This window comes from Psittacula echo (assembly GCF_963264785.1).
Source record: "Psittacula echo genome assembly, chromosome: 1".
Classification (NCBI taxonomy): domain Eukaryota; kingdom Metazoa; phylum Chordata; class Aves; order Psittaciformes; family Psittacidae; genus Psittacula; species Psittacula echo.
The window spans coordinates 128,839,478-128,866,847 of record NC_137735.1 but is presented as its reverse complement, the minus strand read 5'-3'; the positions used below and the strand labels follow the sequence as shown (position 1 = coordinate 128,866,847).

The 27,370-nt window shown below is 44.6% G+C and overlaps 1 protein-coding gene across 1 annotated transcript; it reads right to left on the bottom strand.

Moving 5' to 3' along the window:
- Positions 1-1,155: 1,155 nt before the first annotated feature.
- On the bottom strand, positions 1,156-21,585 carry DHTKD1 (dehydrogenase E1 and transketolase domain containing 1; the record flags this gene model as incomplete). Its single annotated transcript, XM_080631370.1, has 17 exons — positions 1,156-1,347; positions 2,062-2,147; positions 2,655-2,824; positions 3,867-3,949; positions 4,308-4,472; positions 5,450-5,556; positions 6,459-6,609; positions 6,993-7,132; positions 7,797-7,881; positions 9,042-9,354; positions 10,190-10,388; positions 11,083-11,254; positions 12,045-12,314; positions 12,623-12,817; positions 17,608-17,819; positions 18,655-18,810; positions 21,432-21,585. The coding sequence occupies 17 exons, from the start codon at positions 21,583-21,585 to the stop codon at positions 1,246-1,248; spliced, it is 2,760 nt and encodes a 919-aa protein (XP_080487496.1). The 3' UTR covers positions 1,156-1,245.
- Positions 21,586-27,370: the final 5,785 nt, after the last annotated feature.

Here is a 27,370-nt window from a genome sequence, read left to right as displayed (position 1 = left end):
CGTTCTGTGATTCTACAAAAAGCTTGTTTTCCTGATGTGCTTGCTCTGTCACCAAGTTACTGCTGTCTTTAATGAACTGCTCAACCTAACATCTCATTCCTTCCATGTCTTTTTTTTTCCATTCCCATACTTCTGTCTGAAAACCTTGACACCCCATAATGCACAACTGCTGCAACACTTCCTGTCTGCCTAGTTAGCTTCTCTTCTATCTAACAGCATGTAAAGCTTCACTTCTGCTTGTGTTAATAGCCCACAAAACTCTCCTGCCCAAGGACTGGGACCTGCTCAGTTACCCAGGTGGAAAACTGCCTGGTGCATGTCCTACATGAGTGGAAGAAACAGAGTTAACCTCTAACTCAGCACATGCTTTGTCTTGCTCCTGGTAGCAGTTAGGCATCATGGAAGAGTGGTGTTCTGCAGGGAACCTGCATCAGCAACACCAACGAAAGCTGCATTGAAGCTCTCCCTCTCAATGGCATGCCTGGGGGCTCCATGGCATATCCATGCCCTGGAGAACTTCCCAGGTGGGAGGTAGTGTCACTCTTCAAGCCTCTAGAAACTTCTCTGGTCTCTACAAAACATGGTTCTAAGACATTGCACGATCCCTGCAGCCTGCTTTTAGCCCTGCAAGCTTGATGTGAAAGTACTGCTTTTCCACGTGAGAAAAACAGTGGTGCCTGAAGCCTTCCAGAGCCATCCAGCAATGGCCCCCAGGAATACTGCTTCAACCACTCACAAAACCAGCAGCTATACCCAGATTTCATTCCTGGACTATAGGAAAAGAAACAAGAAAATCCACAACACTCTGCTAGAGAAATAGCTCTCTCCCAGCCATGGGGAAGCATTTATTGAACCAAACAGCACTAACACTTATGTGGAAACAGCAGCTGTTTCCACACATGCAACTTCCCAGGAAACCATCAAGTGCAAGTAAGCAAGGTGACACAAGGTATGTTACAGCTGGCCTCACCCATCTGCCCCCTGAACGGGATTATTTTTATTTATTTAAACTTTAAAAAGATATTTGTAGAAAATACTACAAGAGAATGAGAAGTATCTACAGTAACAGGCACCACCTCTCAACTCTAGCTCTTCCCCTGTGTGAAAAATTGCTTCATTACTGCAGAACTTTTTCTTTTTTTTTCCATTTTGGAGAACTAAAGAGTCTTAAGTGTCTGGCTTTTGTTCTTCACAGGAGGAGGCACCAACCATGACTGACACAGGAGTTGTCTGCCCACTGAAGACTTAGATAAATGTCTTAGTAAGGATGTCTTCCTGCTGCTGGCGGTGCAAAGTTCCAATGCCAACTGCTGGGGCTGGTAAAGGAGGTCTGCTCACAAGGCGGAGCTGTAATTGGAGTAAGGAGGAAATTATTAATGAAGCATAAAACCAGGATCACATCTCAAGGTCTTCTGATGCCATGGTGGTCTGCTGTCAGATAGTGGGCAGTCCCAGCTGGCAGTAATGCAGGAAGTTATCCTGCATCTCCCAAAGACCGTGGCTCCAAGAACACTGTAGTGCAGACTCTGCCAGAGTAAATGGCAGTTTTGGGTTCTCCTCCTACCCACTTCAAGCATGTTGTTTCCTCCCTGGGATCTTTCATTATCCCATCTACTTTGACTAAACACTGGGTAAAAGAAAGCTCCAGTCCTACTCATCACTGCTAAATGGTGCTATAAAGAGTAAACTGACAGAGGGGAGACTTAGATTAGATCTTAGGCAGAAGTTCTTCCCTGTGAGGGTGGCGAGGCCCTGGAACAGGTTGCTCAGAGAAGCTGTGGCTGCCCCATCCCTGACAGTGTTCAAGGCCAGGTTGGACGGGGCTTGGAAACCTGGTGTAGTGGAAGGTGTCCCTACCCATGGTGGGGGGTTGGAACTAGATGAGCTTTAAGGTCCCTTTCAACCCAAACTCTTACGTGATTCTAGAAGCAGCTTAAATTAGAACACAAATTTGGTTTAGACATCAGGATTAGGTTTTTTGTTTAAGCACCACAAAAGTTTCCATTCAAGGAGAACTTCCAACTTCCTTTTAAAAACTAAAACACTATGGGGACATCTTACCTTAAGGCCCAGCTGCTTTTCAAACCGTGGTGACACGAAGGACCATGGGCCCATGTTCTCTGGTTCTTCCTGACTCCAGATGAAGGCTAAAGGAAGGATAAGGGTACATTACAAACACTCAGATTTATCTTCTGAGCAGCTCAAGAAGAATAGCTTTGTCTTTTGAAGCACCTCTGCCTTTTTTGTTTTGGCATTATCTGTGCAATCAAGGATTGCCAGATTAAATTCCCTTGCAGGTCACAGTTTGCTAAAGTCAAACCAAAAGTCCACCATTAGGGTATAGTGTGGATATATTCTGCTTTTCTACTGCCATTTTCAAAAGCTACTTAAAGGACTGGACTCCAAAGGCCAATGCAAAACCTGCTCAGAATGCTTCTCCTGGATTTTTAGTAGTGCTTTATGGAAGGTAACGAAAAGTATTTTTAGAACAAGTGGTAAATATCTGTATTATCTCAGTCCAGAAACACTAAATGTATGGGAGGAAAGATCAAAGAGGTAAAAGCCACTACAACTCTTCATCCTAAAAGGCAGGCAACAGATTTAGTTCAGTGCTTCAAAGAGTGTAGAAACACAAAGGTAACCATCTGGCTGACCTTTTGCACGACTGTATTTGCCCAGCTCTTGCTGTAGAGCTTCCAGGGGGAAAGGACACAGTTCTTCAAGTCTTAGAATAGCCACATAGTGCTGTTTCTGTCCTAATGTCTCTCTCTGCTTCACCAAAGCATAGTAGTGCTTACCAGAACAGAGCACCACGCGGGTGACACTAAAGGGAAGTAAGAATGTTTCCAAGTTTAGCATTTTACAGATACTCTATGCAGAACATTTTCACTCTTTCAATAAAAACAACCAGCGAAACTTTAAAGACAACTTTACTGCTATCCTAGACCATCTTTTCTTTTCTTTGCCTTCCCCTCCTTCCTACTCCCCTCCAACAGATGGCCAACTAACCTTGGGAGCAGTATGCCAAAGCCTGGAGGTCCTGTTTTGTCAAGAAAGTTACCTTACAGTGATATTTATCTCTCTTAGCTTTAACAACCTAAAAATTAACCATCTAGTTGAAGCTACTCATCTATGTGCTCTCTTTACAGAATAAACCAGAGAGGGAGAGAAGCACCTCCAAAGGACAGTCCTCTTCCATGCCTCCTGGAGACACACAGTACCCTCCAGCAATGGGAGAGGTCCTGGCTGCCTGACCTTACTGGACAAAAGCAAGGAGACAAACTTCACGACACTTAAGATACTTCCAGCCTTTTGGCTGTGGCTGAGGATGCAAACATCAGGGATGCTGTCAGACTTGGGTACCACTGGGACAAGGACCAGGTAAGAACCTTAGCAGGTAAAAAAAAAAGCCCAAAGGCCACAACTGCCTGCTACGAACAGGATTCTTTAATATCCGAAGGGAGATGCACAGGCAAAAGTTATTATTGCCTTCACTTCATCAGCCCAGGTGTTCCAACAGCACAATAAGAATTCTGCACCTCTTCATCACATCACAGCTGTTCCCAATGACTGTCAGCTAATGGACATGGCATGGAACAGCACCATCAGATTAAGAACTATGGTCACAACTCTGCAGCAGCAAGGGCTGAAGGCCAGCACACCTTACTATTGTGCAGACAGATATGGTAACTACCAACAAGTAAGCAGAAGAAAAGAAGAGAAACAAGTAAAACTAAGTCACCCCCTGTAAAACAACATTTTCCCCTGAAGTCACCTCTTTCATAGCACTTCAGACTTGAGCTGTTAGGTAAGACAAACGGAAAGGACATCCTTTCTGAGCTTTTCCTCTCAGGAAGTACAGCTACCTTTTAGGATCTACTGAGGAGTCACCAATGACAGGCTTGAATGTTGTTCTCGGAGCCATTTCTTCAAAACTTGATACAGCAGCCTGCATGGGTGAGAGCTGGAAGTTACCAAATCTTGCTGCCTCTTCCCTCAGGCCACAGCTGGGGAGAGGATACCGAGACAGGATTTTGGTAAGTACAAAAGATAGTGTCTTCCCTCTCCCTCCTATTCCCACTGATGAAAGGTGAGATGGTAAGATTCTCAAGAACACCACCAGATCTATAGTCAACCTTACTTCTGGATCACATCCACCCAGCTTTAATACTTAACCTATCCAGCCCCGAACAGGCAAAACCCCATTGATCTGACCCCAAAACAGAGAGAGAACAAAGTGGAAGAGAACACAGAAAAGGAAGAAGAAGAAGAGGAAAAACAAAATTAAAAAAAAGTTTTCAGCTTACAGGGAGCCTGAGTAACACTTTCGGAGAAGCAACAATGAGAGGTTTCCTGAAATTTCGGACCATTTGCCGTCGGAGTAAATGGAAATACTGTGCTGGGGTGGTGGGATGGACAACTGACATGTTCACCTGGTCTCCATCGACTCCCTCTTCTGAGCTGTCACACATCTGTACAAGGGGAACACAGCAATACCTTGTCAGGAAAAAAGCAGTGAGCCAAATACACAAGAGAGAATCCAGGTACATAAGGCACACTGACTAGCATTAGTGTAGAAGAGCAAATAGCCCAACTCAGACATCGACTGCAAGGGAAGAACAACCTCAGAAAAGAAATGGCTTCAGCATTTAACTGTAAGATTGTATCTGAACTGCCTCCTTCCAGCACACTGTAACCAGGGCACGACAGTTTTCCTAACAGTGGTGAGGTCATGACTTCTTCCTCAGAACAGCAGCATTCCTTTAAACATGTTTAACCCCTCCTTAAGCCACTACTCAGATGAGAAGGATATCATTTATGTACTGTAGTCATAAGGACACAACAGTGGATATTTAGTTGAGTGGTTTTAAAAATGTGACACAGGTTTACTAACTGATACTTAACAGTGTCCAGCATCTGTTTGTATGATCTGTGAATGGTTGCTCAAAAGGGTGACTGACCGTTTCTGATGCCAACCCCCAAAATGTTTTCTATCAGAAGTGCTCATCAGAGGTCTGCTGTTTCCAGTTCAGCAATTCTGGCTTGCTACTGGACTCTGTGGAAGAGTGAAATTGCTGAGGAACAGCAAAGAGAACAAGGACAGTGGGCAGTACTGATGCATGTGGCACTAGGACTGTCTGCAGAGGGCACAGCACCTCTGCAAGCACTATGCAGATCTCATGTTAGGAAACCTCATGTTGCCACACACCAAAGCTGCTTCCTCACCACATCTAGACCTACACCTTTCCATCACAGTTCCTGTTCTTCCTCCACTTTCAGCCCAGACTGTTCCTATCTCATCATGATGGTATGATCCTAGTATATCACCAGCTTCTGATGTCACTAGCAGGTACATCAGGAATGGGACATTTTGCAGCAAGACTCACAGAACACTGATTGCCAGTGCTGTGATGGGGTATATGTGAACCTAAGAGGTGTGGTGGGGTACCTGTAGGAACCGTTCCATCCGGCAGGATGAGTGCTCAGGGCCTGCACCATCATAGCCATGGGGAAGCAGAATCACTATCCCACTCTGCAGAAGCCATTTGGCCTCACCTAAGAACACACAATGAGGAGAAAAGAAAACATGATTTCCACAGAACATACAGCCACAAAACACATAAATTTGCATAAATTACTCAAGTTTTAGTACTCAGCTAATTTCCACATCACTGGCTACAAGTGTGAAGCACACTGCTGGTGTTTTGCCATGGGATTCCAACAGTGAAACAGCACATATAGGACGACCAGACATTATCATGTAAATTTGGGCTTTCAGAAGACTGCACTACTTCAGGGATTACACTCCAATCCAGAAGGTACTTCATCCCAGCCTCAAACACATTGTGAGGGAGGGTGGGCTAAGACAGCCTCTGAGTTTCCATCTGTGATTACAGAGGGAGTGCAGATGCCTAACTGAGGCTAGATGCCAGAACTCTGGGCACTTACATACAAATATCCCACTCCAGAAACACCTTTGCATTTTCTCAGCATGTTCCAGCTCAGAGAGATCTTCTATCTGAGCACTCAGAAAACATGCTAGAATCAAACTCAGAGGCTGGTTGTAAGGCATTGTTGTGGGGTTGGTTTGTTTTAAATAATCACTGTTTTCCTTCTGTATTGCTTCAGAAAGTTTTCAGATGCCTTGTGAAGGAAAGGTTCAGCCTAAAAAGCTATCAACCATATACACACAGTCAAATAAAGCTGGGTGGGTGAGAAAGAAAGGCTGTTAATGTAATCAACTGTCTTTTTGGAAGGACTCTCTGCCAAGACTTTCATTTTAGATGGATTGTCTTCAGAGAAAAGTTGCACAGAAGTCAGGACTCACAAGCGCACAAGACTTTTTGAGAAAACAGAATTCTTTCTCAGCATGGTGCCCTTTTACTTTAAAGATGAAGTATTTTCTAAAAATGTGCTTAGTAATGATTTTAAAATATATTAGCTCCTAGTCCACTCACCTCCAGAGATGAAAGTGTCAAATATTATCTGGGCTCCATTAAAGAAGTCTCCAAATTGAGCTTCCCAAATTGGCAGTAACTTAGGGCTCTCAATACTCATTCCATATTCAAAACCAAGCACAGCTTCTTCAGACAAGGGACTGTTACTCACCTAACAAAAGGAAATTGTTGGGAAGGGTGGGTGAGGAAGAAGAAACCCCAGGTTAAGAACCTTTGGAACCAGTTACACCAGTGCTAAGCACACAGAGGACATACACTCCTAAAGGCAATTGATGGTCACCTCTTCATTTTGCTTTTGAATGAAGACACTGAGGGGTAAAGAATAATAGCTGATCCCTCAAGAAAAAGCAAAACCCCTTGTTAAATATTTAAAGAGGATAACTACAAAGAATGTGGGGGCCCTGACAGTTTCTACTCTCTGTATCTGGGGGTTGCCAGAATATACAGGCTACCTACACATCTCAGCAGCTTTGAAATACACATTCTCTTTCAGCATAACTTGAAGCAGGTTGTCTTGTGGACCACAGAACCTACCTCTAGGAAACCTTTCTGGTCTGGGGACATATGATTCAGGGGAATGTAGGTATCATCTGTTTCTTGGCAAACAAGCATTGCATGGCGTTGGCTAAAGGTTCCTCTGCCAACATCTTGTCCGCTTAGTCTGACGTTAAACCCTTGCCAAGCAATAAAACAAAACACTGGATTAGCAAATCATGTAAAAAGAAAACATGCAGAACAACAACTCCCCACTTCTAAAACATTACTTCTCTTGCTATGCCTCTTCTTTGATTTCCCCTCATCAGCAACATCAAATACAAGATGGAATTCTTATCCAGCAGCAGCTCCAACTCCCAAGATGTGGGATGTGCCTACAGAGATGCTCAGACACTTCTCTTTTCTCCTCTCTGCAGCCAAGAATTATTTCGTGGTAAATAGTTCAATTTACCAAAGCAAACTGCAAGAAGTGTGTATTCTGTATCATATGTAAATGGAGATAAGAATTCAGGCTAGAACAGATAGAAAAGAAGTAGCAGCATGAAACACCCTCTAGAAGTATCTGGGAGGCCCCATTGATGGCAGCTGCATTGCTCATGTGCTTAGCTCTACACATAGATGGTTTTGGGGAGTTTGGGGGGAGCAGCAATAATTCTTTAAGATATTTAGTACTCAATCCACAATTAGTGACATATAGGATTCATACCTTCTCTTACTACCATGCAAATGCTAATTGCCAAATTTATATCAATTAGATCAATCTTTAGACTTAGAACACACTAAGAAGTACGTTAGACTTTATTGACATCAAAGCACGTGGCCTGCTGTCTTGACGTCTCTTACCTTGGCACAGCAGAGAACCAAATGCTAAAGTTTCAGCTGTTGCCCAGTCCAGCTTTTTTCCTTCCTCCATTTTCTGAACTCTTGACTAAACAAGTAAACAACACAGAAAAGTTACTCTATTGCCTTTTTCCACCTGTAGCTCTTCTGGTGGCACAGATCAATAGTAGAAGCTAAGAAAGAAATAACACGCCACAGAGAGAAATGCTGTATTCCTGCAGCCACCTTAGGAATGGAATGCACACAGTCTTAGTTCAGCTCATCCTGCAGCAGGTTACCCTGAGGATCACAGAGCCATGGATGACCCCCGTGTTCACTTACCAGTCAACACACTGTGAACTGACAAATGAGATCTTAGTCTGAAACTACTAAAAATCTCAGCACAGAGTGTGCTCTTGACAGACTTTTGGTTTCCCTGGTTAGCAGTGAGGAAAGACACCAGGCCTATGTATTTCAGTCTCCACTATTCTGCTCTGTTCTCACCTGCAGAAACGCAGGCAAAAAATAGTAAGAACATCAGTCATCCCAAATACCCAACTCACGGCCTCTCTACAGCTGCCAACCAGACACCTGCATGTGGTCAGCATCGATCAAAGAGAAGTGTTCACAGCCTCAAACCAATCCAATTCCTGCACACTGACTTAGGAGCTATCAAAAGTTGTCTGTCAAACTTGGCCACGTGCTTATGCTTATGTTTGTATATACAAAACATGAACACTCACTACTGGCTTTAGGAACTGTGTGCACTGTAACCAAGTTACTGATTCATTCTCTCACAAAGCACTCATTATAATCATAGAGTACATCATAGAATCAGAGAATCATAAAATCATAGAATGGTTTGGGTTGGAAAGCATCTTTAAAGCTCATGTAGTCCAACCCCCCTGCAGTAAGCAGGGACATCTTCAACTAGATAACTATATACATGAACTAGATAACTATATAAATGATAGTAACTGATCATAATAGCTTCTATTATTTGTGTTTTCTATGAGCTTTTTTCTTCATTGCAACCAAATATGGTTGAAATAACAGAAGTATGTGGCCAGATCTGGAGGAGAGGACATGTCTATCTTCAAAACCAGAGGGAAAATGGCATAATCTCAGCTTTGAAGAGAGAGCAAGCCGTTTTTCCTAAAGAATACTATGCTATTCTCTAACTGGCAGCCTTGCAGTGTTTAGAGTTTTTCCTATAAGACGTTGTATCTTTGAGCATCAGGACTAGAAGCATCATTATGCTCTCCTGACCTGTGCATAGGTCTTCAGAAGATGGCTGTGCATCTGGAGTTCTTCAGGCACCTCTACAGACATGGCTCCAATAAACTGCAGCAGAGGTACAGGCATCCCTGTGTCCCAAGTTGTGATTGTAGCAGAAGGCTCAACAAAGCCTTTCCACTGAGCCTGCAGGTTGGTAGGAGGTGGAATGTATAAAGCCGTGTTGGTGAGATGATCATTCAGTTTAGAGTAGTATGTCATCTTTATCTCAGACACTTCAACCTCAGTCATGAGCCCAGCAGCAATGAGGTGTTCTGCATACGTGTCTGGGATACTCTTACGCGACCTGTCAGGGAAGGAAACAAACTGCATACACACTGAGCCTGAAAACAGTATCACTGCAGATCAAGGAAATGCCATCTTACTACTGTCACGTACTGCAGAAAACTAAAATAAAGTATGTCCTGGTGCATTATACTCATTTGCATCAAATTTGCTTTCCTGGCACCTCCAGAAAGATAACAATTCTCTCTTGGATATGTGTCTTACAGTCCTTTATTTTTAAAAGTGCCTGTAGTTCACAGTTAGAGGTAAACGGAAGTTAAACAAACCCTCCCAGTTAGACTGACTCTGTGCTATCATGCATATTTTCTTCAGGCAAATTGACAGTAGGATTTCAGTATTAGCTGAGAATCAAGTCATCCATCCCATAAATGCTTCACCTGAAACACCAGAATTCACTGGCCAGTAAATTTTCATGTGTATTTTAATCTGGGGATAAGGAAAGAACCTGAATACATTTAAATACTTGTCAAGATGAGTCCCCATTGGAACCAGCAGAACCAGGCAAAGATGAGACAAATATTGTACTGGCTTCCTGCTCCCTCTTCCACATTATCTTCACAGAAGATAATGGGACACACACGACATCTTTGACTTCTGATTACTAGCAATCATGAACTTGAAGTTCAAGGGCTATGTACAAGACTGCTCCCCAAGAGGTATCAAGCTGCATATTCAAGAACTCCCACCTTAGCCAAGGGCTGCTGACAGTGTAGCTCCACTTACATAAATACTTGTCAGTAAGGCAAAGAATCTTCATTATACAGAGACTCCTATTGCAGTAGCAGGTGTAGGCACAGGTAAGTTTTGGGTTCCCCATCAGGTGGTGTTGGCCTTACCTGATGATTCTGTACATGCTGGGGTTCGTGAAGAATGGCTCATCAAGTTCATTGTGGCCCCACTGCCTGTAGCACAGCAAGTCAACTATCACATCCCTGCGGAACTGGCGCTGGTACTCGACAGCCAGTCGTGTGGCACGGATAACTTCTTCAGGATCATCCCCATTCACATGGATAACTGCACATCCAACAATTTTACCTGCCAGGGAATCAAAACATAACAGTAATTGCACCCAATTCCTTCCAAAGAAAGCTGACAAACACCTACTGTGCCAAAAACTACAGACAACTCGTGTGAGTGTATTTAACAGAAACAAATCTAAAAATCTAAAAAAAAAAAAGAGCTAGGATAAGCTGTAGGAGTCTTCCCTGAGAGAAAGCGCAGTTAATTCAAACTGTTGTACTTGTGATAGTTTGAGCACAACTTTTTCACCAGCACTAAATTCCCCAACACTTTCTCTCCATAGTTCCTGCATCATATTAATATGCATGGAGTATGTGGGGAATTGGAGTTTTGTTTCCTTCTTATCCTAAGCTATCACTACTATGAATTCAAAGCTGGAGAGGGACTTTTGACAAGGGCATGTAGAGATAGGGCAAGGGGGAATGGCTTTAAATTGGAAGAGGGTAGATTTAGATTAGATATTCGGAAGAAATTCTTCCCTGTGAGGGTGGTGAAACACTGCCACAGGTTGCCCAGAGAAGCTGTGGCTGCCCCATCCCTGGCAGTGTTCAAGGCCAGGCTGGACTGGGCTTGGAGCAACCTGTTCTAGTGGAAGGTGTCTCTGACCATGGCAGGGGGTTGGAACTGGATGAGCCTTCAGGGTCTCTTCCAACCCAAACCGTTCTGTGATTCTATGATGATTCTATGACTCTGATTCAACTATGCATACCAATATCACTACAGTACAGAGATGATCTTCCTCTCTCTGGAGGAGTAGTATAGCCCAGCTGGTTATTAACAATCAAGTGGATGCTCCCACCAACTCTGAAATGTGGTAGATTAGAAAGGGTCAGTGTTTCAGGAACAATCCCTTGCCCAGAAAAGGCAGCATCACCATGAACCTGCATTAGGGAAGAAGACGGAAAAATCTCATTAGAAAACACTAAACAAAAACAGAAAATCAAAACCGTAACTCATTAAGACAGACCTTTTAAGTTGAGTAGGTAGAACAGATACAGTTTCAGCTGGATGTACTTCTTAACCCCTTTCAGACTTCCATTTTAATGATTTAAGAGTTTACTTAGGCTTATTGCTAACACCAGGTTGTAGCAGTCAACATCTGTACATGACTGCCCAATGTAATCCCTGCCTGGAACTGACCTATAATCTGTTGTAGTTGCCCCACCAGTGTATAGGTGACTGCAAATATCATTGCTATAGCAAAGCTGCAGCAGTCAGTAGCAAGTCACTGACTACTGAATAAAAGAGAGCCGGTCACCACAGCATTCACTACATGCTTTGCTTGAAAGTTAAATGCTGGTGAACTGGGACTAATGCCTACTCCCACCTGGTGATAGCTCTTCTCCCATTTAATCTAAAAGGCAGTTAATGCAAAAGTGGTCTGTGAGGAAAAGCACATGTGGTTCTCAATGCAGAGTATTATTAAAATAAAGGAAGATAGCAGAACCAGTTCTTCTGAAAACCTAGAAGTAGAATTGTTTAAATGCCAGTGTCATCACACATGTCACCTGGAAATCTTACTCACCCCCCTCTTTCTCCATAAAGGGGGTCCCAGTTCTTGATACTCTACATTAGTTCACTTTTGTTTGATATTTCTATATACATCACCTCCTTTCACATGCTAGTCCAGGAAGTCTTACAAAGATCAGTTACAAATTGTAAGCAAAATACCTGCAGGCAAATAACTTTGTCTCCAGGCTGTGCAGAGCTCTCTGAGGAGTAATCTCCATCAAGCAGAGTCTGTTGCCTTCCTCGTGTCTTGCCCATGGCCACTGGATTGACAGCTTCTAAATGTGAGGGGTTAGGTAGCAAGGTGACGTGCACAGGCCTGTGAGAACCGAAGTCAAGATCTACAGAAGACGTCAGGTGGGAAAGAACATCCCCAATGGCTGCTGAGTTCTCTGGGAATTCACTCAAACCACTCATCTTCCGGAACATGAGCTGCATGGAAACACATTTGGTTAAAATGCCTTTTCAGATTCATTGACACATTGAAAGAAAAGCATTTACAGAACCTACTCCTGAAATTGCAGGGTGCTTCTGGTAAGAGCACATACATCCCTTCATTAGAGTTCTTTTAACAGTCTCCTGCAGACATTTGGCTGAAGTGCTGACAGGAGGGGAAAACACTCTCACACAGCTAACTTCTATTGCTCCAGCACTTGCAACATGACGAACTTCTGCAGTTTAATTTTATTGCAAATAAACCTGACATAAAAAAACCTGCCAATGAGATTATAAATCTTTACCTCAGGTGGAAGCTGAAGTAAACCTGTGAGAAGATTAAGTCTTCCACGATGAGGCATTCCAAGAATGATATCTGTCACCCCACTGTATGCACACATCTTGAACAACTCGTGGAAGAAACCCATCATGCTCTCTGCTCCTTCACCACCATAACGCTTCACTGTGGCAAACTTTGTGGCTAAGAAGTGATCAAACTCCTATTAAAACCATGAAAGTTTCAGCATTAGGCTATTTTAAGCAGCAGTCTTCTGTTTATAAAATTGAAATATAATGTTTGTACCTTTAAGGCATTCAAACCTAAGCACTCCCCTAGAAAGTCTCAGCTCATTCTCCACCCACACAGTCTAAGAACAGAAGTCATGATGACTACAAGAAATCAGCACTTCCCTTCTCTTCAGCAGAAAAATGTTGGATTGAGGACCAAACTTTCTCTATCTAACATGGAAGGAGATGCATGAACAAACACATCACCAGAGCAATTTATAAATTTCTTGACAGCTTAGCTATTTTAGGTCAAAATTAAGGAATGGTATTCTTTTACAATATAGACCTTAACTATCCTGAGATGCAAAGTGCTGGGAAGCACAACATTCCAGATGATCAGTATTAGACACAGTTCTTAGTACACAGGTCAAAGAATGCTTAAGAGAAGGAAAAGAAACCAATCTATATTTACATCATCTTCCTCTCACTTCACTCATCTACTCCTAGAGAGCTCTCTAAGTGACAAAGTTTTGGAAGCACTGGATGTGTCTGTAGTGTTTTACAACTGAAGACTGAAAATAAATGAAGTGTGTAAGCAAAGACTGAGCCACAGCGAAAGATATGAGCCAACTGCTCAACACCTTCCACTTAAGCAACATTTAGTTCTAAGGAATAATGTATACAAAACTAATCATAGAATCATAGAATAGTTAGGGTTGGAAAGGACCTTGAGATCATCTAGTTCCAGCCCCCTTGCCATGGGCAGGGACACCTCACACTAAACCATGCCACCCAAGGCCTCATCCAACCTGGCCTTGAACACCACCAAGGATGGAGCATTCACAACCTCCCTGGGCAACCCATTCCAGTGCCTCACCACCCTCTCATTAAAGAACTTCTTCCTTATATCCAATCTAAACTTCCCCTGTTTCAGTTTGAACCCGTTACCCCTTGTCCTGTCACTACAGTCCCTGATGAAGAGTCCCTCCCCAGCATCCCTATAGGCCCCCTTCAGATACTGGAAGGCTGCTATGAGGTCTCCACGCAGCCTTCTCTTCTCCAGGCTGAACAGCCCCAACTTTCTCAGCCTATCTTCATACAGGAGGTGCTCCAGTCCCCTGATCATCCTCGTGGCCTCCTCTGGACTTGTTCCAACAGTTCCATGTCCTTTTTATGTTGAGGACACCAGAACTGCACACAATACTCCAAGTGAGGTCTCACAAGAGCAGAGCAGAGGGGCAGGATCACCTCCTTCCACCTGCTGGTCACGCTCCTCTTGATGCAGCCCAGGATACGGTTGGCTTTCTGGGCTGCGAGCACACACTGAAGCTGGCTCATGTTCATTTTCTCATCAACCAACACCCCTAAGTCCTTCTCTGCAGGGCTGCTCTGAATCTCTTCTCTGCCCAACCTGTAGCTGTGCCTGGGATTGCTCTGACCCAGGTGTAGGACCTTGCACTTGGCATGGTTAAACTTCATCAGGTTGGCATCAGCCCACCTCACACGCATGTCAAGGTCCCTTTGGATGGCATCCCTTCCCTCCAGTGTATCAACTGAACCACACAGCTTGGTGTCATCGGCAAACTTGCTGAGGGCACACTCAATCCCACTGTCCATGTCACCGACAAAGATGTTGAACAAGACCGGTCCCAACACCGATCCCTGAGGGACACCACTCGTTACTGGTCTCCAGATGGACATCGAGCCATTGAACCACAACTCTTTGTGTGCGGCCATCCAGCCAGTTCTTTATCCACTGAGTGGTTGTCCTGGTTTAGCAGTAGCAGTCATTTTTTTTACTGGTGCAGTGCTGTGTTTTGACTTTTGGCCTGGGAATAATACTGATAAAGCTGATGTTTTCAGTTGCTGGTCAGAATGTTTACCCTGAGCAAGGACTTTGTGAGTCTCATGCTCTGCCAGGGAGGAGGAGAAGCCGGGAGGAAGCAGGGACAGGACACCTGACCCAAACTAGCCAAAGAGGTATTCCATACCACAGCACGTCATGCCCAGGAGGTAGAACTGAGAGTGGCCCGGAAGGGCTGGAACATGGCAGGGTGGGGGCGAGGTACCGGTTGGTGAGCAGTTGTATTCTCTTGCTTGTTATTTCCTTTATCATTATTACTATAAGTGGTAGCAGTAGTGATTTGTGTTATACCTTAGTTATTAAACTGTTCTTATCTCAACCCGTGGGAGCTGCATTCTTTTGATTCTCCTCCCCGTCCCTCCAGGAGCGGGGGGAAGAAAGGTCGGGGGGGAAGTGGACTGCATGGTTCTGATTTACGGCCTGGGCTTAAACCACGACAGTGGTCCACCTATGAAATTGATGTCTCTCCAATTTAGAGACAAGGATGTCATGTGGGACAGTGTCGAACGCTTTGCACAAGTCCAGGTAGATGACGTCAACTGCTCTGCCCCTGTCCATCAGTTCCGTAGCCCCATCATAGAAGGCCACCAAATTGGTCAGGCAGGATTTCCCCTCAGTGAAGCCATGCTGGCTGTCACCAACCACCTCCTTGTTTTTCATGTGCCTTAGCATGCCTTCCAGGAGAATCTGCTCCAAGATTTTGCCAGGCACAGAGGTGAGACTGACTGGTCTGTAAATCCCCAGGTCATCCATTTTCCCCTTCTTGAAAATGGGGGTTATATTTCCCTTTTTCCAGTCGTTGGGAACTTCACCTGACTGCCATGATTTTTCAAATATGATGGCCAGTGGCTTAGCAACTCCATTCGCCAGCTCCTTCAGGACCTGTGGATGGATGTCATCAGGTCCCATGGACTTGTGTATGTTTAGGTTTTTAAGATGGTCTTGAACCAGATCCTCTCCTACAGTGGGCCTAGGGTCTTCATTCTCACAGTCCCTGCGTCTGCCTTCCAAGACTTGGGTGGTGTGGTCAGAGTCAGTGAAGACTGAGGCAAAGAAGTCATTAAGAACCTCAGCCTTCTCCAAATCCAGACTGAGGTTCTTAATGAACCAAAAGTCAAAACAGGACTCATCAAGGTCCCAATTTCAACCTCCTTTGTCAACCCTCAAATTCCTCCAACTGCCAAAGAGGCAAGAAAAATACAAAATGTGCCATATACTTCTGTTTAGTCATTGGTAAATATTACATTTAACACTCCTTCCACTTGGAAAACTGTAAACAGGGACACCTTCACAGATCCTGCTCTTCTACCTTTCCATCCTTCTGGATAACACAGGGAGAAAAGGGGGGGGAGGAAAAAAGAAAAATATTCACACTGCAGAAGTATTGGAATAAATTTTCTCTAAACATTTTGCGAGTACATAGATCTTTCACTTCCCTACAGAATGCATTGAAAAAAGGCTCCTTTGCAGAAAAACCGCATCATTACCAGTGCTAAATGGCTAACACCTCTGTCCAACTCTGTTTTGTTCTCTCAAAACCTTAAGAGACATCATACTTTAAAGGTAGTATAACAGATTACCATGAGGGTGAAAGGAAAACAGAACAGCTACATTAGAGCACAAAATGTCACAGGGCTCTGCCCAACCTTCCCTTCCCAGCAGTAACATTTAATATAAGCTGTCAGATCAGCCTAAGAGAATCTCACTTTTGAAGATTGATTACTCATGAGATTGGAGGGCCATTATTTGTGTCTCTGGATGATAAAGACCATGTGTTACAAGAATCCATATTACACACAATATATGTTCTAATTAGTTTTAAAAGCCTTTTGGGTTTGAACTGGCTGGAAATATTTTCCTAGAAATAATTTCCAAAGTAATCAACACAAACCAAAAGGTATCACAGTATCACAGTATCACAGTATGTTAGAGATTGGAAGGGACCTCAAAAGATCATCTAGTCCAATCCCCCTGCCAGAGCAGGAACACCTAGATAAGGTTACACAGGAATGTGTCCAGGCGGGATTTGAATGTCTCCAGAGAAGGAGACTCCACAACCTCCCTGGGCAGCCTGTTCCAGTGTTCTGTCACCCTCACTGAGAAGAAGTTTCTTCTCAAGTTTAAGTGGAACCTCTTGTGTTCCAGTTTATACCCATTACCCCTTGTCTTATCATTGTTAGCCATTGAGAAGAGCCTGGCTCCATCCTCATGACACTCCCCCTTTATATATTTATATACACTAATAAGGTCCCCCCGCAGTCTCCTCTTCTCCAAACTATAGAGACCCAGCTCCCTCAGCCTTTCCTCATAAGGGAGATGCTCCACTCCCTTAATCATCTTTGTCGCCCTGCGCTGGACTCTCTCCAGCAGTTCCCTGTCCTTCTTGAACTGAGGGGCCCAGAACTGGACACAATATTCCAGATGCGGTCTCACCAGGGCAGAGTAGAGGGGAAGGAGGACCTCTCTCGACCTACTGACCACCCCCCTTCTAATACACCCCAGGATGCCATTGGCCTTCTTGGCCACAAGGGCACAGTGTTGGCTCATGGTCATCCTGCCATCCACTAGGACCCCCAGGTCCCTCTCCCCTACACTGCTCTCTAACAGGTCGTTCCCCAACCTATACTGGAACCTGGGGTTGTTCCTGCCCAGATGCAGGACTCTGCACTTTCCCTTGTTATATTTCATCACTATTTGTTTCAATAATGGGTGCTAAGTAGGTACAGCAACAACCTCCACTAAGTGCTATACACTGCATTTGCGTATAGCACTTCTTCAAGCAAAACCTTGTACTTCTCTTGCACACACTGTCAAAGCCTTTCAGGACAGTGATTGTTCTGCATGAATAATGCCTGGAGCAGTAAAGGGCTCATGACAGACTCCATGACTATCACAATCCAATAGTAGAAAACAAGGCACCTGGGACTCCAACATCAGTTTGCACAAGTGTTTCTTCTCTTCAGGTGTAAATGCTTCTTGTTTTAGCTCTTCAAATCTTTTAGCAAACCATTCTCTCTCCTCCAAAGTTGGAAGCTGGCTTGTTTCTATGGAAGTATGCCCACAGAATATATGGTCCAGGTAAGCCAACACATCCTCTAGGGAAGCCTCTTCTTTTCCCATGTTTAGAAGCCCTGGTGGGAAATAAATGGTTTTAGCTCTTTGGGGGAGGAGGGAGAAGCACTGAGACCAAAACTGTTGTCCTGCAATTACATTAACATTTTGAGTGTATAAATTAATGTCTTGTCTTCCTTTCCTTCACTTAAAAACAAAACTCAAATCATTTTATATGCACACTTCGGTGTTACTCAGACAAGGGTCTCTTGCTTATTTATGAGTAAGGTACTCAAAAGCATGAGCTAAATTATGCTTATTTATGAGTAAGATGCTCAAAATTATTACAAGTAAAGTGCTCAAAATGTCTTTCTGGAAGAGTTTACCATGAATGACACAAAGCCCCTGTTTGTGTGACTCAGTACAGCACTCAGTATCTTGTGGCTCAGACAGATGAGCTCCAATCCAGCTGCATCACAAATACATAAGCACCTGTTTTGCAGATGAAGAAAATAAATCACAGAGAGAGACCCTCCTTTGTTCAAGGCCACAGCAAGAATCTAAGAGATTCAAGAAAATACAAGTCTTGACTTCTGCTCCAGTGCCCTGACAGCTTCACTGCAGTGTTAAGTATTATAGTAAATCACAGAATGTTACAGCAACACAAGAAATTAATGTGTAACCTCAGGAGCTGTAAGAACAAGAAAAAATTTTCATGATTTCCAAAGATGCTAGAAGGTAGCCACTCATTACACCATTTCTGCAACATATAAATAAGCTGAAGTTAACAATTTTCAGTCCAACAGTTCATTACTGATTGAACCACCACTCAATATTTGGCTCTTTGGCAGAGGCCACAGCCTCTCAATAAATCACCCCTGAAGAGAACTTGCTATGCCAAGGCTGCAGACATACCTGTAGTAATGAAAGGCCCCTGAAGAACATCAGCCAGTTCCTGGATTTCGGGTACTGTGTTCATAACAGCTTGGCCAGCAAACAGTGGGTTTATTTTGGCTGCCTTGTGGCCATGTTCAGTGTATGCGGTTATTAAACGAGCAAGAGCATGGTCAACTGAAGCAAAAAGAAAGCAGAACAGTACCACACACATGCTCATATTTTATCCATTTACAGCACGAATACAGGAGTAATCTGTCTACTGATAATCATCAAGATTCTGGCTGCAAAGGAAATTCTTCTAAGCAGTTTTCACCTTATCACCCCACAACAGCTCCCATCATTAAACTGCTAAATCTGCTCACTCATCCAATTCGCAAGTGAGTGCACTCCAGATTTCCCTCACAGCTCCCCTCATAGTTAGGCTCCTGTAAACACATGCAAAACTACTTCATTTTCATAGAATCATATCATAGAATCACAGAGTGGTTTGGGTTGGAAGGGACCTTAAGGCTCATCCAGCTCCAACCCCCTAACCTGGGCAGGGACACCTTCCACTACAGCAGGTTGCTCCAAGCCCCATCCAACGTGGTGTTGAGCACTGCCAGGGATGGGGCAGCCACAGCTTCCCTGGGCACCCTCTGCCAGCGCCTTACCACCCTCATAGTAAAGAACTGCTTTCTTAGCTTTCTAGCCTTAATCTCCCCTCTTCCAGTTTAAACCCATTCCCCCTTGTCCCATTCCTACATGCCCTTGTAAAAAGCCCCTCTACAGATTTCTTGTCAGCTCCTTTAGGCACTGGAAGCTGCAGTAAGGTCTCCCTGAAGCCTTTCATTTTCCAGGCTGAACAAGCCCAACTCTCAGCCTGTCTTCATATGAACATCCATAGGAAACTTTTGCTTTGAATCTCTTTACAACAGGTATGTCCAACTCGAGAATGGCACACTACCAGTCTGCAAAGTCTTATTTCCTCAACCAACTCCATCATACCACTTAGGCTTCCCTGTTCCTGGCTAACAGGAGGATAAGGTCTTAACAATAAGTCAGGTCCTATGAATTCAAACAAAAAAAGCCTGCGTCTTCAGGAGCTGCCACCCGACAGCACATGCATGTGCTGAGCCAGACATACTAAAAACTCTATTTGTGGACATGTTTTTCAACACACACCAGCAACACACAGCTGCAGCCATTTCACATCAACGTCAAAAACACTACTGACATACGCAAAACTCAACCAGCTGAGAGGTCATGTACACAACATTGCTGTCACAGAGCACACGTCACAGACCAGGGCAATAAACTGTACACCAATAATAGCAAGAATCTGCTACAAATCAATGATACAAACCAGTTAATAAAGCATTTCTAATGTGGGGGGTTTGCCCATCCTGATAAAAAAGTGTGCTGACTGTATTGGGTCTGAAGACTTTCATTTTCCAAACCAATGCGATTTCTGAGACTACTTCACAAAGTTATTTCTCTGATATTTGTATTCCCGTTGCTGGCACTCTGCTCCAGCTATTACATTCACACAGTCAGTCTGTTCAAATCTGGTCCTTTTCCCTAACAAGGTTCTACAATTTAAGAGCAGAACCTTTACATATCCCACATGCCAAAAACACCTTGTCATCTCAGCAAGAAAGTCCTTTAAAGCAATTTAAAACTATGTTTTAACAATATATTATCCCTTTCCAGGCTTAACAAAGAAGCTGCTTAGAGATAGGACTCAGCATCCAGGAGATAACAAACTGGTTTCACTCCTGCTTGTGTGCAACTGGCTTAATTCCTACCAGAGCCCCCTGCAGGGATGACACTCCTACCCCTGAGAGTTTTCTGCTTGAAGTTATTTTTCTACTATAAAACTGAGCTGAAAGCATCAACAGAAGACAGTTACCTGTACTCAGCTATTCAAATACTCAGCTAGTTCAAGCACCTCAGTGGGCTGGAGCACCTCTGCTCTGGAGCCAGGCTGAGAGAGCTGGGCTGGTTCAGCCTGAAGAAGAGAAGGCTCCTTAAGGGGAGACCTTAGAGCAGCTCCAGTGCCTAAAGGGGCTACAGGAAACCTGGAGAGGGGCTTTGGACAAGGGCCTGTAGGGACAGGACAAGGGGAATGGCTTTAACCTGCCAGAGGGGAGATTGAGATGAGCTCTTAGGCAGAAGCTCTTCCCTGGGAGGGTGCTGAAGCACTGGCACAGAGTGCCCAGAGAAGCTGTGGCTGCCCCATCCCTGGCAGTGTTCAAGGCCAGGTTGGACACAGGGGCTTGGAGCAACCTGCTCTAGTGGAAGGTGTCCCTGCCTGTGGCAGGGGTTGGAACTGGAGGAGCTTTAATGTCCCTTCCAACCAAAACCACTCTGTGATTCTATTAATATAAACAAAGAAAACCAAAGGGGCACGGTATAGGTACTTTTATGAGCAGTAAAACTCCACACGAGCCCATCACTGAGTTAACTCCCGCAGCGGGTGCATTTACACTCACTTCAGCCCCTGCCGCTGGGCTCGCTATCACCAGGCTTCCAGGGAAACAACGCAAGCGGCTTCGCGGGGCGGATCCAGGCGCCCTTAGCTCCCTAAGTACAAAGAGCTTCAGACCGAAGCTTCAACGCCCTAGGAGCTGGGGCCCCTGTCTGCCTGCGGCGAGCATGGGGCTGCCCAGGAGAGCCCGACCAACTCTGTGGGGACCCAGCTCCCTCTAAGCCGAGGCGGGACGAGCAGCACCCTCTCTCCGCGGCACACCCCGCCGCCCTCCCCTCAGCGCAGCTCCGGTGGAAAAGGGAGATGGGGAGGGGGGGTGTCCGACCTGCTCTGCCGCTCGCCCCGGCACCGCGCAGCTCCACCGTCCGCCTGCTGACCGCCTTCCGCGGCTTGTAGCCGTAGACACCGCGCTCGGTGCGGTACCAACGCCTCAGGCCGCCCCACCACAGAGCGCAACGCACAAACCCCGCCGCCGCCATGGTTGCCTTCAACCAACCACCGGCCTCCCCGCCGCCACCACCCCCGAGAGAGGTGGAGCCGCCGCTTCCCGCCCCGCGCCTGTAGCCTGAGGTGGCCCGTGAGGGGCCGGTCGCTGTGCACGTCCTCCAGCTCCGACCGCCCAGGTGCTTCTTGGAGCCCTTCAGCACCTTCAGGAGCGTGTTGCAGCATGTCCCATTGAAAGTGCCTAAGCTTCCTATGAAACGCCCTCCTGAAATGTATCACAGCTTAATCCTCAGTGTATGGTATGCTGGGGAGAGGTTAGATTGGGAAAGACATAATAACCTCATCTCCTCTGGAAAATCTACCAGAAAAAGGCATGAGTTATAGAGAAACAAAGTTTTAACAAAATCTAAAAGCTTCATCTAAAGATTTCAGGTGCCTGTGAACCATTTCCAAACGCATGAATCAGAGTTCACTGAGCCATAGAATCCCAGGCTGGCTTGGGTTGGAAGAGACCTTAAAGCTTATCCAGTTCCAAACCCCTGCCATGGGCAGCTTCTCAGGGCACCCTGTGCCAGTGCTCAGTGTAAAGAATTTCTTCCCAATGTCTAATCTCAATCTTCCTCTTTCAGGTTAAAGCCATTCCCCCTTGTCCTGTCCCTACAGTCCCTCATAGAAAAGTCTCTCTCCAGATTTCTTATTGCCTCTTTAGGCACTGGAAGCTTCTCTAACATATCCTTAGAGCCTTCTCTTCTCAGGACCAGAAAGTCACCAGGACTAGTCAGCGTGGCCTCACCATGCTTGACCAACTAACTGGTCGAGGATAACCTTCTCGAACAAAGTGACTGGCCTAGAGGAGAGAGCAGTGGATATTGTCCACTTGGACTTCAGTAAGGCCTTTGACGCTGTCTCCCATAAGATCCTTATAGACAAAATCTATAGAAAAATGGAGGTGTGGGTTGGATGAGCAAGCAGCGTGGTGGATTGAAAACTGGTTGAATGGCTGGGCTCAGGGAGTGGTGATCAGCAATGCAAAGTCTGGTTGGAGGCTAGAAACTAGCAGTGTACCCCGAGGGTCTGTAGTGGGTCCAGTCCTGTTTAACATCTTCATTAATGATCTGCATGATGGGGCAAAGTGTACCGTCAGACTCTGCAGATGTAACAAAACTGGGAGGAGTGGCTGGTACATGAAAGGGTATCCCTCTTGCTGTCATCCAGGGGGACCTCAACTGGCTGGAGAAACGGGCCAAAAGCAGTATCATGGAGTTCAAAAAGAAGTGCAGATTCCTGTGCCTGGGGAGGAACAACCCCATTCATAGGACATGCTGGGGATCCTGGTGGACACGAGGTTGAATGGGAGCCAGCAATGTGCCCTTGATGCAAAGGAAGCAAATGGTATCCTGAGCTGCATTAAAGTATTGCCAGCAGGTCCCCTCTACTCAGCATTGATGAGGCCACACTTGGCTTCATGTGCACCCAGTTCTGGGCTCCTGAGTACAAGATAGACATGGACATATTGCAGAGAGTCCAATGAAGGGCCATGAAGATGATGAAGAGATTGCAGCACCTCACACATGAGAAAGGGCTGAGAGAGCTGGGACTGTTCAGCCTGGGGAAAAGAAGGCTCAGGGGATCTTATCAACATATATAAATACCTGAAGAGAAGGTGCAAAAAGGATGGAGCCAGGCTCTTCCAGTGGTGCCCAGTGACAGGACCAGAGGCCATGGGCACAAACTGAAACTCTGGACATTCCCTCTGAACATCAGGAAACACTTTGTCACTGTCAAGGTGACCAAGCACTGGCACAGATTGCCCAGGGAGGTTGTGGAGTCTCCATCCTTGGAGAGATTCAAAAGCTGTGTGGACATGGTCCAGGGCAACTGGCTGTAAGTGGCCTTGCTTGAGCAGGATGTTGGACCAGGTGACTTCTGGAAGTCCCAACTCCAACCATCCTGTGGTTCTGTAAACTTTGTGTGAATGCAGGCCTGAGAAGTGGGAAGAACACTGGCAAGTTGCCTTTCCATAGATTTGGTTGTGCTCATGAATCTATTTTGTAGACTGCCTTCACAACAAGGAATTCAAAGAGTACTTTTTTTTCCAAATCAAACTGTGGTTATATGCTTTAGGAACAGGTGGAACCGGATTTTACAGCTGAATTGATTATGACAACTCACTTGGCCAGGGATCTAATGATATTCACAATTCTTGCAGAGGGGCCACTTGTGTTCCTTGAGGCCTGTATGGTTGTTTTTATGCAGATTTATAAAAGCCAATTTGGGAGAAAAAGAAAAGTTTATGACCTTTAAGACAAAAAGATACAGCCATAGAAGGGGACAGCTGACATGGCCAACAGAATAAAGTATTGTAGAACTGTGACTTCAAATATTGATTGTTTTCAAAGGATTTTATAACAAAAGAACCTTGAAAAGAATGTTGCAACATTACATGATTTTGTGGAGTTCACAGTAGAGAGGCAGAAAAAGTGATATGGTTAAATATCTCCATTCTGTGCTTGGAGAAAAAGACAAATGTTGCAGGCAGATTGCATGATGATGAAATACATTTCCACAGCTCTTAAGCAAACAGCAGTCAAATAGCAGGTATCGATGTGAGTTTGCGTTAAAGCAGATAGGTAGTTGAATGTTTCCTAGCACTGATAGGAATAGGATTAAACATTAAAAATCTCCCAAAGTTACAAAAGACTAAATGAAATGATTCAATAACCCAATGTGAATCTCAGAGTAGTAGTGAGCTACTTGTATATATTGGTTCACTAACCGTTTTCATCAAGTCTAAGAATGAGTTTATGGAATATATATCTCATCAAGTCAACTTCTTGGTTTTGTTTCTGTGATTCAAAATTCAGTTAATAAAGATTTAAAGTACTTTTCAGACTTTTGCCAGAATAATCATCGTGTGTAGGACATGATAACACATTACAAAAGCCTTGCTGTAACTTTATCTAGGTCAATGAAAGGTTTTGTTGACTTTAGTTCATGTCTAAATGTGAGAAAGTGGCACCTGTGCCAGCAGAAACACTGCTGCTAAGGGCATATGTTCTGGTTCTGCAAGGGGACTCTCCTGGCCTGAATCTTCTGGGACAGAGAGCCTGTCCTAGAGAATACTCCCATGTGAGGTTAATTCAGTACTACCTGATGTTCTGACTAAGAAAACCAGATATGCTTCAAAATCAAGGTTTTATCTATGTCATTTTTATCTAAATCATATGTGGCTGACTACCTAGCAGATCTAAACTTGTAATACTCAACAGGACCCCGCACTGTGCATGTGCACTTGCAGCCCAGAAAGCCAACCATATCCTGGGCTGCATCACAAGAAGCATCACCAGCAAGTCGAGGGAGGGGATTCTCCCTCTCTACTCTGCTCTCATGAGCTCCCTCCTGCAGTTCTGCATCCAGCTTTGAGGGCAACAACACAAGAGGGATGTGGAGCTGTAGGAGCAAGTCCAGAGGAGGCCATGAAGAGAAGCAGGGGGCCGAAGCACCTCTGCTATGGAGACAGGCTGAGAGATTTGGGATTGTTCAACCTGGAGAAGGCTCCAGGGAGAACTTAGAGAAGTTAAGTGCATAAAGGGGCTGATGAGAAATCTGGAGAGGGGTATTTTACAAGGTTATGTAGGGACAGGACAAGGGGGAATGGCTTTAAGCTGACAGAAGGGAGATTTAGATTAGGTATTAAGAAGAAGTTCTTCACTGTGAGGGTGGTGAGACACTGGCACAGGTTGCCCAGAGAAGCTGTGGCTGCCTCATCCCTGGCAGTGTTCAAGACCAGGCTGGACTGGGCTTGGAGCAACCTGCTCTAGTGGAAATTGTCCCTCCCCATATGAGGGAGTTGAAACTGGATGATCTTAAAGTCCTTTCCAACCCAAACCAGTCTGTGATTCTAGATTTTGTGAATATTTTAAGTAGAATATCATTATCAGCTGAGAGCATTTCTAAAAGGATTGTAGTCCTTGACACCTCAGTAGTTACATCAACCTGAAAAAACTGCCCACAGATTGAGTCCTGACAAAGTCTGTCAGCTGGAGTTATGTGGTGAAGGGAGGTTATCTTGGATCTGAGTGTCAGTGTGTACTGGATATAAGCAAATGTGATTTATTTCAACAGGAAGACACAAGGTTGTACACCATGAACGAGTATATGGACCAAAGTGTAGCTTCTTTCTAGAAAAGAGCTGACTATAAAAAATCGCAAAAATCATGGGAATAAAACAGATTGGTCTAAAAAAGTTACATGAATTTTAGCTTACTTTGCAAAAAAGATCATTTTCTGGATTTGGCTACAAGGAAATACTGAGAACACCTACAGATTTTACATTAGGCCAGTATTCGGCTCAACTGTGATTCTTTGCTGCATGCTATGTGCATGTTTGGTGCCAGCAATTGAGGAAACATGCAGAAAAAGCCGGGAAGTATTGCTTCAGGAATTAAAAAAAGGACAGGCATGCTTTATAACCAAGACTCAGGAAGTGAGACCTACCTGGTTTTGATTTGGTATGTTAGTAGATAAACTTGATTGATACATACACAAATGAAACAGGTACTTTATAAGGAAAAGTTTTCCAAGCTATTAGACAAAGGTAAAACAAGGTTTACTTGCATGATCTTTACAAAGCAGTTTCAACATAGTCATAGCTATGGGGGAATCATAGAATCACAGACTGGTTTGGGTTGGAAGGGACCTTAAAACTCATCCAGTTCCAACCCCCTGTCCCAGGCAGGGACACCTTCCACTAGAGCAGGTTGCTCCAAGCCCCTGTGTCCAACCTGGCCTTGAACACTGCCAGGGATGGGGCAGCCACAGTGTTTCAGGGCAAACTGTGCCAGTGTCTCACCTCCCCCACAGTAAAACTTCTTCCTAATATCTAATGTGGTATAAATGTGGTACAAATACAGAAGATTTTGTTTCCTTTCAAAACTGTACTGGTAGCACATCTTATTCACATTACAAAAGGCAGCTATATCATGCTTCAAAAGAAAATAAGCTAATATTTCTTGATATAATGACACTGAAACTGGTACTTAAGCCTAATATAATGCTTAGCCCACCTTTTCAAACCAGACCCAAGAAAAGAATAATCCAAAGGCATCCATTGACAAGCTGAAGGATTGGTGCCTTTGGAAATCACAGCATCAACAGCAGTGTGGAGTTCCTCTCCCCATTTAACCCCCTTTTTTATGTGTTCAGCACATGGATCTTCTCTCCTCTAGTGAATCAGTTTTATCAGCCCAATGACTCAATATATTTTGGCAAGTAAATTAAATCTTTGTGTAGTAGGAACACCTAAATGATGTGTCAATAACAAGCATGACTTCTTCCTTTCAAACTTTTCTAGAAAGAGATTTTTAGGTGTGTTGGCAAAATGAGTGATGACAACAGGGAGGAGAGCTCTTTCCTGGTGAAAAAAACAGTCTGGTCCTGTACCATTTGGCAGAGAACCCCCAAAACTCTGCACCAGTAAAGCGAGTCTTACATTTAGGCTGACTTTTGCTTCTGAATAAACCATGTCTTTAACAGCTGAGTAATCTCATTACATACATCCAGCCCGGTGCCCGCTGTCACCATTCATCATAGAATCATAAAATAGTTGGGTTGGAAGGGCCCTTCAAAGCTCATCTACTCCAACCCTCTCTGCAATATCATGAACATCTTCAACTAGATCAGGTTGCCCAGAACCACATCCAGCCTGGCCTTGAATGTCTCCAGGGATGAAGCATCCATCACCTCCCTGGGCAACCTGCGCCAGTGTTTCACCACCATCATCGTAAAGAATTTCTTCCTCATGTCCAGACTGAATGTCCC